The sequence below is a fragment of the Heloderma suspectum genome, chromosome 2 (assembly GCF_057233095.1).
Source record: "Heloderma suspectum isolate Gila_16-S chromosome 2, 16-S_ref, whole genome shotgun sequence".
Classification (NCBI taxonomy): domain Eukaryota; kingdom Metazoa; phylum Chordata; class Lepidosauria; order Squamata; family Helodermatidae; genus Heloderma; species Heloderma suspectum.
In genome coordinates, this window is record NC_139459.1 from 264,559,228 (window position 1) to 264,579,187 (window position 19,960).

General features: G+C 44.2%; 1 protein-coding gene across 1 annotated transcript in view; it reads right to left on the reverse strand.

Annotated features, from left to right (window-relative positions):
* Nucleotides 1–2,172: 2,172 nt before the first annotated feature.
* GFPT2 (glutamine--fructose-6-phosphate transaminase 2) overlaps nucleotides 2,173–19,960 on the reverse strand; it is a 35,115-nt gene continuing 17,327 nt past the window's right edge. Inside the window, exons 14-19 of the mRNA XM_084839085.1 lie at nucleotides 15,438–15,595; nucleotides 11,949–12,063; nucleotides 10,136–10,263; nucleotides 7,111–7,278; nucleotides 3,841–4,002; nucleotides 2,173–3,429 (exon numbers count right to left, since the gene is read on the reverse strand). Coding sequence (XP_084695211.1) covers nucleotides 3,385–3,429; nucleotides 3,841–4,002; nucleotides 7,111–7,278; nucleotides 10,136–10,263; nucleotides 11,949–12,063; nucleotides 15,438–15,595 — 776 coding nt within the window. The 3' untranslated portion in view covers nucleotides 2,173–3,384. The remainder of the gene's footprint in view (nucleotides 3,430–3,840; nucleotides 4,003–7,110; nucleotides 7,279–10,135; nucleotides 10,264–11,948; nucleotides 12,064–15,437; nucleotides 15,596–19,960) is intronic.

Consider the following 19,960-nt stretch of genomic DNA (forward strand, 5'->3'; position numbering starts at 1 on the left):
CTTATTTTCGCCGTAGTCTATGTAAACATTGACGTAGACTACAGCGACCAAATAAGGAAGGGGAATGGCGGCTCCCTATGGGGGCCGCCATTATCCGTACACACTTTTTTTTTTTTAAAGTCACCCGTGATAGGCTACGTGACGATTCACGTAGCCTATCACGGCTGACTTTCCAGATCTAGCCGTGATAGGCTACGTGAATCGTCACGTAGCCTATCAGGGGACGTGTTTTTTTTTTCTCTTTCATTGCAATGGCGGGGGCGGCAGCCGGTCGAAAGACCGGCTGCCGCTCCCACCCCGCTCGAACACCGGACAAACCGCCAGCCGGACCCGCCGCCGGGAGGGACATTCAGGGAAGGTAAGTCCCGTCCCGGGGGGGGGCGGGGGGCGGGGGGGGCGGAGGATTTCTCCCCGAAACTTGTTCGGGGGGCCGAACACGTTGGCGCTCGGCCCCCCCGAAGTTTCGGGGAGAAATTCTCCGCCATCCCTAGGGCCAGGTTACCTGAAGGATCGCCTCCTCCCATATGTGCCTGCCCGGACCGTAAGATCATCCTCAGTTGCCCTCCTCCGTGAGCCCCTGCCAAAGGAAGTGAGGCAGATGGCTACTAGGAGGGCTTTTTCTGCTGTTGCACCCCGGCTGTGGAATGAGCTCCCGAGTGAGGTTTGCCTGGCACCTACACTGTATTCTTTCCGGCGCCAGGTGAAGACCTTTTTATTTTCCCAGGCATTTTAGCCTTCTAGACTTTTAGCTTTGCTGTTTTAAATCTGTATTTTAAACTCCTGTACTGCTGCTAGGTTTTATTCTGGTTGTATTGTTATACTGTGGTTTTAAAGTTTTATATATTTTATATTGTTTTCTTGTGTGCTCTTTGGTTTAAATTTTTGTGAACTGCCCAGTCAGCTTTGTCTATTGGGTGGTATAGAAATGAAATAAATTTGACTAATCTCCATATTGTGAGCTATGACTATTGGAATGCATGGTATTTTGGGGTAGCTTGCTCTTAGATGCACAATTAAGACTCATTAACTTTACAAAAGACCTGGGTCCAGTGGGACAGAAATCAGAAATGGGTTGTTGACTTTGAGAAAAAGGGTTTCTCTCTGGTGCTGGGAAAAGAAACTCCTGGAGAACTGAGCTATTGATCTACTGCTGTTTGGGGACATCTTATGTCCCTTTCTTTCATTTTCTCATTCCCTGTCCAGTCCTCTTGCTCCTGTAAAGCAAGCAAGAGTGATAGATGGCTCTCATACCCTTCTCTGTGTTTGTCTGCCTGCCCCTTTCTTGCTCTGTTGTCATGTCTGAATGAGGTACAGAGTCTCTGTGGCTCTCTTCTGTCATTTTGTATGAATGAGTTTCTGTGTTTACTATGTCTGTGTGCTGCCTGGCTGCTGTAAAAGATGAAGTGACAAAGGGGAACTTGTGTTTGGATTTTGCTGTACGCTGTATTCATTCACTTAGTAAGAGACTTTACTGTGCTATTTTAGAAGGCATGAAGGTGTTTGCTCTTTACATTAAATATGTGATACATACAAAGTAACACAATTGTCCTACAGTCTGTTATAATCAGTTCAAAATGACCCTTGTTGGCACGTGAATTAGCAGACAGGGCACTACACAGTGCAATACTGTTCCTCACATTTGTATCTTCTTCCACTGAGCTCTGGGTAGCATACATGGTTGTGGGTTACCCTTACCCTCAACTTATCCTCATAATATTCCTGTGAGGTAGGCTAGGCATAGATAATGACTGGTCCAAGGTTTCCCAGCTGGACTCTATGGCTGATTAGGGATGTGAAGCCAGGTGTCCCCAGCCCCAAATCCGTGTGTGTGTGTGTGTGTGTGTGTGTGTGTGTGTGTGTGAGAGAGAGAGAGAGAGAGAGAGAGAGAGAGAGAGATCAACACAGCTGCCTACACTGTTTGGACTGTCCTTGGGTGTGTATTTTATGGGGATTGTCATCATGAACACCTGCTGTCTCCCCAAATTCTGGAACACTCTAAAGCAGCAATGGGAAACCTCTGGCCCACCGCGGTCCCCAATCCTTGGAGGAATCCAACGAAGCTCTGTGGGCTGGTTCTCCATCCTTGCTGTAGAGTGTTACAGAATTTTCAGAGTATATGATGAATTGTGTAAATGCCTTTTAATGTAAAGATTCTTGGATGGAAACAGGTAAAACTGTATTAAGAAACCTTTTGTAGTCAGGTTTTTGTTGTTGTTTAATTGCATAGCATTTTGGTTTTACAACAATTAAATAGAAACATACTGAGCAAACACAATACCTAATAGTGTTATAAGGTTAAACAATACTATTCAAGATGAAGATAGTTTGGCTCAAAGAAAATGGTATCTTGGCAAAAGAGAATTTTCAGCAAAAAACAACTAAATCTGCATGTTTGAGAAACTTTCATTCACAACAGTGCAAAAGTAGTGAAAGGTAGATAGATATAAGATGAATGGAAAGATCTGTGGAGAGACACAAACATTTTTAAAATCCCCTAACTGTGGACAGGAAGGGGGGAATAATGGCAAAAATGCAAACTGTAAAAGTGTTTATACACAATTAATAAATCTTAATGAGCCCAGGTTTAAATCCTGGGCATTATCACTACTAAAAAGGTGTCCCCAACCAGTCGTGTCCGACTCTAGGGTGCGGTGCTCATCCCCGTTTCTAAGCCGAAGAGCCAGCGCTGTCCGAAGACACTTCCATGGTCATGTGGCCGGCATTGACTGAACACCGAGGTGCACAGAACGCTGTCACCCTTCCCGCCAAGGCGATCAGGCAACCAATATACTAAAAATAACTTATGTGCTATACATTGGTGTATATATAAATACTTTGTATTTAAAGTAAGGCAGCAGTCCTATGCAGGTGTACCTGGGAGTAAATCCTACTGATTTCAGAGGGACTTACAGATGAGTAAACATGTACAGAATCGGGCTGCATGTATAGTGTACACTAGTGGATAGTGTATAGTTATTCACAGTAACTCAGAAAAAAGCTATATACATATATTGCACAGTCATAAAAAACACTGTTCATTAACCATATGTAAACAATGATTTTCTTCCATTCTTTGGCAATGTTATTTCAGTAATGCTATATGCTGTAAGCAAGAGCACTTAGGTGCAAGGCACATAAATATTTAAAGGCATATTAAACAGATCTTTAGAGAACACCACTCCTCCAAATACTTTCCAGTTAGTAATATATCCATTGTACTGGCTCAAGGTTTCCATCATCAAAAATCCCATTGAAGTAAATAAGAGTTATGCATTGTAGTGGTGGGCTTTGTAGAGTCAACATCATGAAAACACTCGGTTGAGGACTTATTGACAGAAATAGAATTTAGGATGACTGGTTAATGCTCATTCTATGGCACAATGTTTATTCCACAGTCACAGATTTGGCCAGATTTCTTGGAAAATCCACCTAGAATAAGAAAGAAAGATTCTCAACATATTACAACTTATAAGAACATTTTCCATTTACGAAATTCATACTATCACTGAATAAAACAGATAGCAAAACAATATATCATACTGGCTGGATTTCTGCCAAAATGGTGGGAATGTAGGTGCCAAGCAAGATGGCATATGCTCCATGAGTATTTTTTTTAAAAATCTGTAAATTTATTTACTCCACTTTTAGCAGAGTTTATGCTCCAGATTAAAAGTAAATGAAATCAAGTTTGCACTGAATTTCCATCTTGAAAGCACAACTAGTTCTTTGTTTAAATGCAATGCAATCATTCTTGTTTCCCATCTGAAGAAACAGGGGAAGTATCCAAGTGTGTTTGTGTAACTGCTTTAATTGGAGTGCCTAAATATAGAAGTAACTTACATCATATCCTCTGAGAACAGCCAGGTGGAATGAAAGCAGCTGTAAGGGAACAACACTCAAAACTCCTTGCAGACAGTCCACTGTCTGTGGCAGCTCTATAGTTTTGTAGGCAAATTTGGAGCTCTCAGTATCTTCCCTAGAACATAAAATAATAGGGCGGCCCTGTAAAGATAGAAGTCAAATAATATGGATTAAAAATTACATTTTTATTTCACCTGTATTTGCTGCATATTTCAGACATTTCTCCAACATGTAGCAAGAATATCAACAGAGTTAAATTTAAAATTAAAAGAGCCATTTGTTGGTTTTAATTTTTTTCAGCATACAGGGCTGGACTCAGATTTAGATGTACGCAACTGGGCTAGTGGAAGCCCCCTCCTCCCCACAGCAGCCCCTCCAGCCCACTGAAAATGCTGCACAGAAGGTTAGGCTACTCTGCTGAATGGGGCAAGGGGGAATCCCTGAAGATCAGTTGGACACACTTGTCATGAGTGGAGCCCTTCCATCCACAGAAGACAAATCCTGGCTCCAACCCATAATTACCGAATGCATGGCTTAAATCTAGAAGTCAGCATCTTTTTAGCCTAAACGTCGTTATAGCAGCAGCAGCATTTGCTAACATTACAGTACAAAGGAAAAGCATGACCCAATAATATATTACTAGAGATGAAAAATTTCCAGTTGAAGCCATACAAAGGAATCCCTATTTTATGGACAACTTTAAGAACATGAAATGTATTAGCATAGATCCAGTATAATGCACTTGCACCAGTGCCTGTTGGGCACATGCTTCCCTAGGCTGAAAATAGAAGGCGGACCAAAAGCTGCTGGGAGCCTATTTCTGTCTCCTCGGTTCCATCTAGAACTCTGTGCATGCAAAGACAAGTTCCATTCATAGGTCAGAGAAAGCAGAGCTGGTGATGGGGCAGGAAAGGGTAGCCAAAACTGTCAAAAGGTTGGAATACTTCACCTTCCCAAGGAGGGAAAACAAAATACACTGAATGGGGGACATGACTGAAGTCTATAAAATTACATATGCTGTAGACTCCATACATGGTAAGCAAACTTTTGGGGCCTATGGACACATCTGACAATTTGAGAAACTGTCCTGGGCACCACCACAAAATGTCTGCCACACAAGGCACAGCTACTCACAAAGGACAAGTAACCTGCCCAAAGACTTAGTACATGGCAGAGGTGGGGTCTGAGCCCAACACACTAAACAGCTCCTTTGAACCGACAATATTCAGCATCAACAGAAACATTTCACAGAAGGCAAACGTTTTCTCTCCCCACCCTGCCAACCAAATAATTTCCCGTCCCTTTTCTCCCCCACTCTAGATCACCATTCATACACTCTCTCACCCCATAGCCGTGTGTTCGTTCTCTCTCTCTCTCTCTCTCTCTCTCACACACACACACACACACACACCTCACATCCGCATCCACCCACCGTACATTTACATACACACGCACCCCATTTATCCATTATGTATGTATACATATATACACACATCCCTCCTTTCTGTTCCTCACTGCAAGCACCATGAAAAACCACTTTCAGGATTCCTCCAAAATCTCCCCCTAAACACTTTCTTTTTCTTACACACATGTAGGCCCCATCCCTTCAGACACACAAGCATCCAATCCCCCAGTTTTCTCACTGCTGGATTCCTGCTACTCTCCCTCCCCACTCCCCTTCCCTGACCCCCAACTGGCTTACCCTGCTGCTTTCTTTAGAAACTCTTCTTCCCAATTACCAAACAGAAGTTACAGGAATTCCTTTGTCTTTTTCTTAGTGACTGGGCACTTTCAGAGGAAAGCACTGGCATGCAGCCTCCCACTATCTTCATTTCCTAGGAATGTCTCTCACATTCCCCATGTGTGGCCCAGAGGAACTCGTGGGAAATGAAGATGGCAGCAGCTGGAGGTCTGGAGTATGCGCTGAAGTGCTCCCAATTGCTGGTAAGAAAATTTGTTTGTTTAAAAAAGTGGGAGGGGTGGGGCACTTCAGCAAGCTCCAGGAAAGGTGTCTGGGGGCACACTGATGCCCAAGGGCACCACCTTGTCTACCCCCAGTGTAGAAGAAATTGAAATATTTTCTTTTACCATCTCTCATAACACTGGAACTTGGAATCACCTAGTGAAACTAGCAATAGTTTCAGGAGACAATGGAAAGTACTTCTTCACAAAATCCATAAAGCTATGGAATTTGCTGTCCAATGAGCTATAACTATAAAGAAATAAAGTCCTACCCAGGAATCTAATAGTGAGGAATAGCCCTGATTCTCCATTAAGGGAGGGGAGGAGGGATCTGGGCCTCCTCAGCGCCTCCACTCCCCAAACAGTGGGTCGCCACTATTGCCAAATGAGCGGGGCTGTGTGTGTGCAGTGCCTGTTCACTGCACACTGGGTGGGCATTAGGGATGGCAGAGAATTTCTCCCTGAATCTTCGGGGGATCGAGTGCCAATGCATTCGGGCCCCCAAAATCGGCGGTGAAATTCTCCGCCCCCCCTCCCCCCCCCCGGAAGGGACTTACCTTTGCGAATGTCCCTCCCGGCGGTGGGTCCCGGCGGCGGTTCGTCGGCCTTTCGTTGGGGGCGGGGGCGGCAGCCAATCTCCCGACCGGCTGCCACCGCTGCCATTACAAAGTGTAAACCCCCCCCCAAAACCCCTTGATAGGCTACGTAAGGATTTACGTAGCCTATCACAGGTGACTTTGAAAAAAAAAAAAAAAGTGCGTACGCAAATGGCAGCGCCCATAGGCCGCCGCCATTTGCGTACGCGCTTTTTTTTTTCCAAAGTCACCCGTGATAGGCTACGTAACGATTTACGTAGCCTATCACGGCTGACTTTAGAAATGTAGCCGTGATAGGCTACGTTAATCGTTACGTAGCCTATCACGGGTTTTTTTTTGTTTTTGTTTTTTTAGAATTTGTTTCGCAGCCGGGGAGACGGGGCACTTTTCCCTGGCCTGAATTTCGGCCGGGCGAGGCGGGACAGCTCCCCCCCTCGCCTGAACTTCGGGGGGAGAAGCGAAGCGCCTCCCCCCCACCGCGAAGCACCCCTGCGAAAAGATAAGTGACTTTCGTACATCCCTAGTGGGCATATTCAGCCTGTGAAAATGTGCATGCAGCACCCATCTGGGTACACAGTTCCTGGCTGGGGTCATGTAGGACAACCATTATGGTTTTGTAACTACCCTCAACATGGAGAAAATGCACAGAAGTTCCTAGTCATAAAGATAACATGCTTACTAGAGAGCTTACCTGGCGAGCAGTGACCTGCTGTAGAGCATTCTGGCACTTTGTGAAGCAGGGATCTTTCATAATGATCATGATAACTGGCATCTGTTTATCTATAAGAGCCAACGGCCCATGCTTCAGTTCACCAGCCAGGATGCCTTCAGAGTGCATATATGTAATCTCCTTGATTTTCTACAAAGCAGATGGAACAAGATCATAGTCAGAGTACTAGATTAAATGCATCTGTATAATTAAGTGCCCCCTTCATGGATCACTGCCTTGTTGTGGCGAAGGGGCTTGCGTAACTCAGTGAAGCCATAAGCTATGCCGTGCAGGGCCACCCAAGACGGACAGGTCATGGCAGAGAGTTCTGACAAAATGTGGTCCACTGGAGAAGGAAATGGCAACCCACTCCAGTATTCTTGCCAAGAAAACCCCATGGAACGTATCACAAGGCTAAAAGAGATGACGCCGGAAGATGAGCCCCTCAGGTCGGAAGGTGTCCAATATACTACTGGGGAAGAGCAGAGGGTATTTCCAAGTAGCGCCAGAAAGAGTGAAGAGGCTGGGACAAAGGCTGTGGATGTATCTGGTGGTGAAAAGAAAATCCGATGCTGTAAAGAACAATATTGTTTAGGAACCTGGAATGTAAGATCAATGAATCAAGGTAAGCTGGAGGTGGTCAGACATGAGATGGCAAGACTGAACATCGACATCTTGGCAATCAGCAAACTAAAATGGACAAGCATGGGTGAATTTAATTCAGGTGACCATCATATCTACTACTGTGGGCAAGAATCCCTTAGAAGAAATGGAGTAGCACTCATAGTCAACAAAAGGGTGGGAAAAGCAGTACTGGTGTACAATCTCAAAAACGACAGAATGATCTCAGTACGAATCCAAGGCAAACCATTCAACATCACAGTCATTCAAGTCTGTGCCCCAACCACTGAGGCCGAAGAAGCTGCGGTTGATCGGTTCTATGAAGACCTACAACACCTTCTAGAACTAACACCCAAAAAAGATGTCCTCTTCATCATAGGGGATTGGAATGCTAAAGTAGGAAGTCAAGAAATCACTGGGATAACAGGCAAGCATGGCCTTGGTGTACAAAATGAAGCAGGACAAAGGCTAATTTTGTTTAATTTTGATTTGCCAAGAGAACACGCTGATCATAGCAAACACTCTTTTCCAACAGCACAAGAGGCGACTCTACACATGGACATCTCTTAAAGAGATGGGAGTACCAGACCACCTTACCTGTCTCCTGAGAAACCTGTATGAGGGTCAAGAAGCAACAGTAAGAACCGGACATGGAACAACCAATTGGTTCAAAATTGGGAAAGGAGTACGACAAGGCTGCATATTGTCGCCCTGCTTATTTAACTTATATGCAGAGTACATCATGAGAAACGCCGGGTTGGATGAATCACAGGTAGGAATTAAGATTGCTGGGAGAATGATCAACAACCTCAGATACGCAGACGATACCATCCTAATGGCAGAAAGCGAAGAGGATCTAAAGAGCTTCTTGTTGAAGGTGAAAGCAGTGAGTGCAAAAGCTGGTCTGAAACTCAACATTAAAAAAAACTAAGATCATGGCATCTGGCCCCCAGATTTTATTTTCCTGGGCTCCAAGATCACTGCAGATGGTGACTGTAGCCATGAAATTAAGAGACGCTTGTTCCTTGGGAGGAAAGCTATGGCAAACGTAGACAGCATAGTAAGAAGCAGAGACGTCACCTTGCCGACAAAGGTCCGTCTAATCAAAGCTATGGTTTTCCCAGTAGCAACGTATGGCTGTGAGAGCTGGACTATAAGGAAGGCTGAGCGCCGAAGAATTGATGCTTTTGAACTGTGGTGCTGGAGAAGGCTCTTACGAGTCCCGTGGACTGCAAGGAGGTCAAGTCAGTCAATCCTAAAGGAAATCAACCCTGAGTGCTCATTGGAAGGACAGATACTGAAGCTCAAATATTTTGGCCACCTAATGCGAAGAGAAAACTCTCTGGAAGAGATCCTGATGCTGGGAAAGACTAAAGGCAAAAGGAGAAGGGGACGGCAGAGGATGAGATGGCTAGATAGCATCACTGATGCAATGAATATGGACTTGAGCACGCTCCGGGAGAGAGCGCAGGACAGGAAGGCCTGGCGTGCTATGGTCCATGGGGTCATGAGGAGTCGGACACGACTGAACGACTGAACAACAACAACATAATTAAGTGCAGATATGGAACACTGACAGACGGGATCCAAAAGCTACTTTCAGTGTCTCATTGGTGATATTTAACAAGTTATTAGATTCTTTAGATCCTGACGTATGTGCATGTACAGTTCCCATGCCTGAATGCAAAATAAAAAGATCAGAGATGCTTCACATCTAAAACTGACCTTGTATTGATAAACCTCAGTAAAAGACAAACTCATCAAACATTGTTTTGCACCTTTTCCATACATATCAAAACGTGTTCTGTGAAGTTTCCTGCACAAGTCTTGACTTAATTAACAGAAGCTGAACAGCAGCAATAATTGATGTACTGTACTCGAAGTAAAAAACCAATAGTCCAGAGGTGCAGAACCTCAGGCCTGGAGTCCCAATCCAGTCCTCCTAGGGTCCCAATTCATCCCTCTGGGGTTCCCCAGATAGCTATGCCTCCTTCCATTGGCCCCACTCCCCTTCCCCTGACTACCACTTGTTTGGTGGTTTCCTGGGTTTTGTCCAGTTTTTTCCCCATTTGAAAAGGTTGAAATGCTTCTCCAAGGCTTAGTTTCTGGCAGTGGAAATTTAAGCTAAAATATGCTGCCATTCTATCCTTGCCCATTAGCCACACCCACCAGTAGAATGTAGCACCCCCACCCCCCGAGAGCTTCTCCAAAATGGAATTCGTTGGGCTGAAAGATGTTCAACACCCTTAATATTGTCCTTTTTTCAGTGACAGAGGCACTGACAAATTTCCATCTTTTTGACTTTCCCCAAACTAATATATACAAATACATTTTATCTACAACTGTAAAATGCACATTTTTAAAAGTTAAAATGAAGGATTCATACCAATGCCCCTTCCAAGCAAGTGGCATAGTTGTAGCCACGACCCATAACCAAAAGTGATCGTTGTTTATAGAGTTCGAGCGCCAGATCATGTATCTTCTCATCCAAGGACAGTACTTCTTTAATCATCTCTGCCAACAGAGAAAATTGAGAATCACTTAAATTATTGTAGTTCCAACAAATTCCTATTTCAAAAATAGAAATACAGCAGATTTCTACACCACGTCTGTATAATACACCAGGTCTGTATAAATTCAGATTGCTTGGCTTTATCTTTATTTACTAGTACAGCACAGTATCTGAGAAACATTTCTTGCTCCTGGCCCCTATAAAAAAAAGTTGTGCAGGGGCCATTTTGAACTGGACATGTAGAAATTTCTTTCATCAGCTCCCACACGGAACCCCTTTACTGCTTTCAGGGAGCAATCCTATCTGGATCGACAGTCGCCTCCAAGCCCGGGGGCCAACTGCCTATCCAGTGCAGAGCAGGAGGAGTTCTGAGGAGCAGATCTCCTCCTTGCTTCCACCGCCCTGATTTCACAGCTAGACAGCAGATTTGGGCTGTCTAGCTTTGGATCCTCCAAGCATGGGAAGCGGCGGCCGGATGACACATAGCATGTGTTGTACTGGAATTTCCAACCTCCTGCCCACGGCCCACCCCCGGGAACACCTTGTTTTTGCCACTCTGCGCTGCTCTTCTGAGCACGGAGTGCAGGGCCGATCCACGCTGCCTACGAGGCAGCATGGGAGGGCTGGGTGTGGTTCTCTGGAAACCTACCTATCCTATGGCCATCTAGCTGCTGACTAGCGGCCGTAGGATTGTGCCCTTAAAGTCTCTGCGAACATAGATTTAAAAAATAGTATGGAGTTTGATTTGAGAGTTAAAAGGGGGGTGACAGCTTGCTTAATTTAGAGTACAATCCTAAAGGACTGCTGTTCTTGAGACGGAGGGCTCCAATATCACACCCATGGTTCCTTACCTCTCAGTGGGTGGAGACAGTGATGAAGAGGCTTGGGGATCAAGCTGATCCAGGTTTACCCTTCCACCTTCCCTGCCCCCGCTGATCGTTTGAGGTCACAACAGTAACCTTGGAAGAGGAGCTGCCACAGAGCTTTCTGCAACAGCTGTGAGGGTTGGGTGGGTGGGAATCCCTGCTCAGATTTTCCCTTCCTGAGGTAATAGCTGTATCTACGAACTCCAATCGGGCGGCGGGGGATTCCACAATATCCCATGGCCCCTGGGACACTCTCCCAGGGACGGTGGGATTTCTCTGCCCCACCCAATTATTATTTTTGGTTTGTTTCTGAAGGTTTTGAACGCTATACAAAATGATGTTATCACTGTAAATTCTAAACACTTCAACATAAGATGTTATTTTAATACTGGTACTGTAATTCAAGGAGGCATACATGAAAAATTACGGATATTCCTTGCATAATATTTTGTTTGCTGAGAAAAGTAAGGCCCTTGACTTAACTCACCTATGTGTAAGTTTGCCCATTTATTTACAATACAATAATTTTGTTATTGAATACTGAGATATGGACAGGATTCTATTTTTCATGATTCTGTTTTGAATGCCAGCTCAACTCCCACATCCGTTTTCATATGAGGAGGGCAAAATACAAAAAACAAAACCAACAACCCCACAGTGCGGTAACACTTTTCAAGATTATAAGTAAAAGCTGACATACAAGTTTAGGACACATTTCTACGTATCTGGTTTGATATAGCCCACACATTCTTTTAGTTTAACCTTCTCATATCAGTTCCTGATGTATTCCACATTCATCTGAAGAGTAATGACAGGCATACCAGGTAATGACTTTAGTCCACTTATGATCTCCTGTCTCCTATTTTGCAAGGAAATTCTGTCTTCAGACATCATCAAACCAAACATCACGAGAGAGATGAACTGACTGGTGTAAGCCTAAAGATGAAAAAAAAGGCTTGAATTTGGCAGTTCAGTGTTTGATTGCTTATATTAGGATTAAATGGGAAGGGCAGTAGCACACGTTTTGCATGCAGAAAGTCCCAGGTCCAGTCCCCTGCTGGGGTGTCATTGGAAGAGGCCCACCTACTTTTTGTGCTTCCACATGAATCCATGGAATTTGGGGACCTGGCAGCCCCTATGGAGCTGACTGAACCTGCCAAATTCCAGACAGTTAGGTCCAGTGGCTTTTGTGCTAGCCATGCATAACGTTTCCTTTTCAAAAAGTAAAAAACTGTCAAGCCACACAGCCAATTAGAGATCCTAATCAGAAGGTGCTTAAAGTGACCACAATTAGGAGGTCACTATCCCTAATCTCTGGTGTAGGTTTTTTTGGGGGATGCAAAAAACCTCTCCCCCCCCTACTTTTCTGCTCTTCCATGCCCACTGTTGGGAGCTTGCTTGCAATGAAATTTTGAAGAGGCAGAAGGAAGGGAAGAAAGAGCCCCATGTGAAATACTGGTATTCCACACAGCACCTGATTTTACTGCCCCAAACTGGAACCTTTGGCTTCTGCAAAAGTTTAGTAGCTTCAGTACAGCAAAGGATCCAATCAGCCTCCACAAACTTATTTCCCCCCCTCCGCTTTAATTTCTCCTAAATTGCTGTAGGACTCAACTAATCCCAAAGGGAGGATTAGGACTATGTGGCGTCATGATAGAGAAACTGCTGGGGCTTTAAAATAGGTTCTGTAATTTTAAAAAGCTAGAAAAAAGCCCTCAGCCACCTCACAACATAGAAGTTAATTCAAGTATGTGCAATCCTTACAAACGCTCCACAGCCTCCTAAATTCCTCTGAAGTGCTACCTCTCTGAAAGGAGCCGCTTGGCTTAGGGAATCCCCCCCGCCGCCCCCAGTGCATTTCCAATCACCATTCTTCTTTTCTTGTTCCCTCCCCTATCCTGTTCTTCCTTTCTCTTCTTTATTCGACCAAGAGCATATCTAAAGAATTCTCTTTGGTGGGCAAGAGAAGTTCTGAACTGTATTTGCCTTTACACAAACAGAGAAGAGGGTTTGTTTTTCTCCTACTCCACATTCAAGCCTTTGAGAAAAGTGGGTTGACATGGTTGCAGAGAAACACATCTGGGGCTGTTTTGTTTGTTAGGTGCCATTATCCAGCAATAGGAAGGGCTGTAGCTCAGTGGTGGAGCACATGGTTGGTAGGCAGAAGGTCCCAGGTTCAATCCCCAGCATCTCCAGGTAGGGCTAGGAAAGAATCCTGCCTGAAACTCTGGATAGATGTTACTGCCAGTCAGTGTCAACAATACTGGGCTAGATGGACCCAGGGCCTGACTCAGTATAAGGCAGCTTCCTATGTTCCTCTGAACAGAAAGCTTTAATAAAAATAGCAGTTTTTGGTTTGTTTTTTACTTGGATAGGAGATAAATACTGCTCATTTATACTAGCCTATGCATGACTACTCAGAAGCCCCATTATGTTTAATGAGTCTTAGCCTCAGGAAAGTGTACAAAGGTTTCCAACACAAGTTACTTTTGTAGGGAGATTTGCATCTTGATGTTTGGCATGTTTACTCAGAAATAAGTCCTGAATTGTGAGAGCATGGTACTGCAGGCTTAATACAGTGCCTACCCAATTCCATCCAGTGAATTGCATACCCCTTCAGCTCAGTCCAATGCATGTTTTGTAACTCTAGCTTCAGTGGTGAGGGAAAGGCATTTAGTACATGCTCGGAGTTTCTCCATAACTTAGCCCTAGTTTTGAAAACAGACTCATTGGCTGAATCCCGGTGAAGTCTTGGCACAAATGAAGTTATGGGGAGGAAGATACTTTGAGAGCTTGTGCATAACAGGGAGGAGGTAGAGGAGAGTTGCACAAAACAAGACATCTGTTTTTATGAAGAGTTGCTGGAGGATGGTTGGATGAGGAGGGATGACTGCATGGAGGGGAACAGAATTTTTAGGGGAAGCATGTAAGTGCTCAGTGGTGAAAGAAAAGCATTCTGCATATGCTGAGAGGCATTCTATATTTAAGAACATAAGAAGAGCCGTGCTGCGTCAGACCAAGGTCCATCTAGTCCAGCATTTTGTTCACACAGTGGCCAACCAGATGCCCATGGGAAACCCATAAGCTGGACATGAGTGCAATAGCACTTTCCCAACCCTGCTGCTAACACTGGTGAAATGTAAATAAATTCTAGTAATCCTAAATTTGCATGCATGTATATCCTTCAGAAACTTTGCAGGTTTCTTGCCTGGGGGATACCTGTAATGACCTGTCCATTTTCATACAAAGTTACCCAAAAACTATCGGGAAAGGGGTGAAGGGAAGGGAAAGCAAATCATTCCCTCCCCCAAATTGGAGAACTCCCCTTCCACATGAACTGCTGCACCTATCTTTCTGAAACTGCTGGTTTCTTACTTAGGGACAACTCTAGGCTGTCAGTAATTTTCAGAACAATGTCCACAAGGAAAATAGGGGGATAAATATGTCTTCTTTTGGAGACCTCAAAATGTCAAGGCCATACACAAAAACCCCTGTGGCTATCATTCTGAAATCTGGCAGACATGATCTCCTCTGATGGGGCAATTAATCCTGAAATGTTTATCCAATTCTTCCAAGGAATTCAAATGTTACGGGCAGTTCCCTTTAAAAGAAAATCAAAATATAAACCCTGCACCTATTTTTCTGACATTGGGCAGGTGTTTTCCCCTTCTAGGGGGCTACTATGCCTGAAATTATCATCCACTTCTGACCAAGAGAAAAAAGTTACTTTTTTCCCCTGATTTCCTATGGTAGTCAACAGGAAGCATAAAGACTCATTTTTCAAAACATTGACTCAGGTTTAGTGCTGAGCTGAAGTGGTCCGACTACAAATTGGCCAGAGCAGAAGTGGGATGTTTTCCAAAATACTGAATTGGGGTCTCAGTTGAAGTGGGGTGGGGGGTCAGTACACACTTCTTATGTATGTATGTATATATGTATGTCATCTATATACACACACAAGCACACCACATGCACACACCACACATATTTATAGGTGTGCTTAGACTCAGATAATATCTCTCTCTACAAATTTGTGTTATGGGCCTGTACCCTGGATCTTTTAAGAACCTAGCAATACCCCTGGTCCCTGGCATCTCCAGGTAAGGATAGGAAAGGCTCTTGTCTGAAAGCCTGGAGAGCCTCTGCCAGTCAGTGTAAACAATACTGGACTAGATGGACAAAGGATCTGACTCCATATCAGGCAGCTTCCTATAATGTCACAGAATGTATTATGCTGGCACTCCATGCAGACAGGCCAGGACCTATGCTTTGAACAGAGAAAACCACCACTGCCAGTAAATGTCCATTACCTTTGTGCTTGCCACCCCAATCTCAGGCCCTGCATTGATATGGACACCACAGTCAGTGTCCCTGGATATTGAGCTTCCAACCGTGTTTGTAATTCCAACTGTCAAAGCCCGACGATCCTTACAGTACCGCAAGGCCATCAGCGTATCAGCAGTTTCCCCTTCAATACAAGAACACATTGACATTTATGCTTAATTCAGGACGGCAATGGAATCTAGAATTGTTTAATCTATCATATTCAAGACAGTAGAAACGGACTTGAAAAAGCATGTGGCTGAAAATGTACCACCCATCCAAAGAAAAACTACACCACTTCGTGGGAAAATCCTGCATGCTGGTGATTCCATCCTGCTTCTCCCCACATAGTTAACTGATGCTGCCAAAGTTTGCAGTTTCTTGGTTCAGAATATGAATTTGGGCAGTGCCTTAAAATATGAGGTGAGCATTACCATCAAGTTCTCCAGTTTGCTTTTTTCCAGAGCTGCTCCCACCCACTCACCTGGCAACTGCTCCCCTAGTGCAACTTCTGCACTGGTGGGGCCTCTCCCTCTCCTTCCTCCCTAATAGCAGGATCCCTAATACCTAATTCAAGAACCCAGGGATTTTGTGGTACCTTAAAGACTAACTCATTTATTATGATATGCTTTTGTGGACTAGAGTCTACTTCATCAGGTGCATGGTTATACCAAGTTGGCAGGAATATGGATGCAGATGGGTGTAGAGGGAAAAAACTGGAACGCTAGAATCGAATGGCAATGAACTGAAAGAAGTACAGACTAAAAATTCAATAAAGCTTAAAATGTATGCAGAGTAAGCACTGGGGCCATTCACAAAAGCAATAATTGGCAATCCTAGGAATCCTCACATTGCTAATTTAATTAACACCCCTAATGGAACAGGAAACCATTATCCTAATTCAAGCCCAATGGTACAGAATCAAACATCAGCATTAGGTCTAATTCAGTTATTTCATACCAAACCCTTCCTTTGAAACTCCTCTGTAAGAGAAAAACAATTTCTCACTTAAGGGTAAAATCCAACATAAGTGCTACTTAGAGTAGGCCCACTGAAATGAATGGGGCTTTATTTAATTATGATTAATTTAAACCATTCATTTCAATGTGTCTATTCTGAATAGGACTTGTTAGATTTTATTCCAAATTTTAGCATCACCTCGTACACCTCTGAGCTCCTCACATAACTGGACCCAGAAAAGCAACATCTGCTGAACACAGAGTATGCAGCTTTCCCATCAATTATTTTATTTATTTATTTAACACATCTCTTGGCCACCTTTCAGGGCAGAAGCCCTCGCAAGGCGGCTTACGGCAATAAAATACATAAAAACAGTTAAAATATTAAAAATGATAAAAACAAAACAATGAAAGCTAACAATAAAACCAGCAACAACAACAGTAACAGCAACAATAGATGCACTTAGTTGGGACCAGGTGGAGGGCCTTTTCAGCCTAGGCTCTGAAATTTCCTTCTGAGGGAGACCCATTTCACTTCCTCATTAATGACCTTAGAGAAGTTGGTGAAGACCATCTTTTTTAGAAAGGCATTTAATATATAATTTTTTACATACTGGTTTAACAATCTGTCTCTGAATATTTTAAATATTTTGACTGCTGTTGCAGTTTTTCATCTGTTACTTTTTTATATATTTTAGTGGCCCAGTTTGCACACTGTCTAAAGAGCATCCAGTTTGCACACCACAAACTCCCACCCAGGGTATTTTTTAAAACCTGGGTTGTGGGAAACAAGCAAGCATTTTGGTGCACATTGCCCAATCATTCCCACTGTAAGCATGAGTGGCCAATCAACTCAGCGATGCTCTCTTTCTGGGTTGCTTAGCGTGACATTAAACCTGGGTTCCATCTCTGAGTTGTCTCTTACCTGACAAGGCAGAGTTGCAGGCTCGCATGTCATGCTATAGAACCCAGAGATGGCGCATCCCTGGGTTGTTTAGCCACTTCTGGATTGGGCAGAATGCACAAATTTTAACGTTTAGTGCAGGAGTAGGGAACCTTTTTTGGCCTGAGGGCCAGATTATGCTTTGGAGAAGCTACAGGAGGCCATATTTCGGGGGGGTGGGGGGATGGCCACAGGCAAAAGTGGCCAAGGCTGAAAAATCCAACCCCTTGCCTTCCAATTCCATTGTCACTAGTTTATAGTAAGAAGCGTGTCTACTCAGAAACATGAGCAGCATGTCTACTCACAAAGAAGCAGGACAGGCCTCTGCATGTCTCCCCAGAAGCAAACAGGCCTGAATCGCTCAGCAGCACTTTCAAAAAGCTCCCAAACACCGAGCCTCTGAATTCACCAGTTTAACAGGAAAACCCTTTGGGACATAATTTTTATCTACCAGCCACCTGTAAGTCCAAGCCAACCTCAAGGTTGCATTAGAGCAGGTAGCAATGTCATATAAGCAGCTTTAATTCTTTATAATCTTGTAGGGCCTGGAGATGTGGATTTCAAGTCAATCACTAATCTTTCTCACCTGTGCCTCTGAAGTGTTAAATCCTCAGTAAACTTTTAATTTTATTAGGAAACAACATTAGAGAATCCTTTGTATCCAGTATTTACATATTAAGTGAATTCTGTTTTCAAAGGAAGCTCTGTCACTGCCTATCTGACCATGGGAATTTTGTTTAAACTGGCTAATCACAAGTTGGCATGTGACACTGAATTCCACCCTCCTGGGAGCTATCTGAGCACTGCTCAAAATACACACCCCTTCCCCCTGCTGTCCATTTTCAAAAGAGCCCCCTGACCTCCTTGCCGAAGAAGATCAGATCTATCTCATCCAGGAGAGAGAGAGAGAGAGAGAGATCAATAAAATACCTAGACCCTGTGCTGGAATTATATCCTCCTCAGCAACCCCTGAAAGGGCTCTCTGTACCTTAGGGAAAGAGAAACAATCCATACAGGACTACATTATAGTATATACTTAAGAAATAATGAAGATGTTATCATGAAACTCTTATATGATAGGAAATCAGCTACTACCTAAATCAGGGGTGGTGGGGAGCCTTTTTTGTTCAGAAGGCCAGATTTCATTTTGGAGAAGCTCTTGGGGGCCTCATTCCAGTGGTGGACGGGGCCAAAGGCAAAAGTGGGCAGGGCTAAAGGAGTACAACGTCTTCCCCCAATCCCATTGTTACTAATTTATCATTGGAATCATTGCTCAGAAATGAGGACAAACCTCTGCATGTCTGCTCAGAAGTAAACAGGAAAGAATCACTGAGCTGCACTTTCAAATAGCATCCCAAACAGCAAACCTCTACATGTCTACTCAGAAGTAAGCATAAGCTTACATCTCACATCTACTGAGAAATAAACAGGACGCTCTTATACAGGATAGGGCTCAGGAAGCAGGACTGAATCACTCAGCAGCTTCCAACTCTGGCCCTCTGTTCTGCAGGGAAAAGCTCTTTTCCAATCAGCAGCTGATTGGGGGTACTTTCTCCTGTTAAGCACTGAGAAAGGAAACTGTGATGTTCTTGCCTTCTGTCAGGAGCGCCCTTGCTGCCTTCTGAAATCCTCAAGTAGCCAGAATCAACACACCAATGATAGGGCTCTTTTCCAAGGCTTTATTTCCATTCAACCTAATGATGCTTACAGATGCTAATTGCATGAGACTAATGAGGAAAACTTAAGAGAGCTGCCTACTTGGGGTTTCTAGCTTTAGTGAATCAGGCGATCTCCGTTTGGAGGTAACAGCGGGAAGCCTCTGAACTTAAGGGCTAGGAGACAAAAGTCCATCCTTTTCCCATGGGGCACTGGGATGCAGCTCTTGACGTCACGCCAAGCGGGCTGAGCGCCTCTTCTCGGCGCCCTCCATCTCCCGCTTGTCCCTGCACCGGCGCCTAGCATCCTGAAGCTCCAGTTGTCCCTCCCCCTGCCTGCCAGGGTTGCTACCACTCTCAGGAATATGATCACGGAGGGGCTTTCCCTCCGGTGGCGCCTCTGAACAGCGCGTGGGTTCCTCTCCCATGGTTTCTATCTTTTCCTCAGAATCAGAACTGCTTTGGGGCTCTATGGGCTCCAATCCAACCCTGACACCTTCTCCTAGTGGGAATTCCCTTCCTCACCCCCAGCAGGAACTACCTTCTGTCATACACCCTGGGTTTCGCTGCCACCAGGACTTTTAAGGCTTAGGTCCAACCCTTTACTCAGTCCTCTATCTGCAAGGACACACAGACTTTACTTATAACCTTGTACTGTCCCCTTTATACCATCTTCTTATGTAGCCAAGAGCAGAAGACATAGGATTTATAAGAAGGAAAGCTTTATTGATTACAGTAATAATTTGTCAAATAATAAATAGTAATTCTTAATAGCTCTAATATATGTTCTTTTGTATACCACACTCTCAAACAATTACTTCACAAATCATCACAGACTTCCCCCCACCCCCATTCTCAATCCTAAAATCCTGTCTCTCACAAATCCCAACTCTGATCGAAACCATCCCACAACCGCATCTCTTTTACAAACCCTATCCAATCATACCTCTATC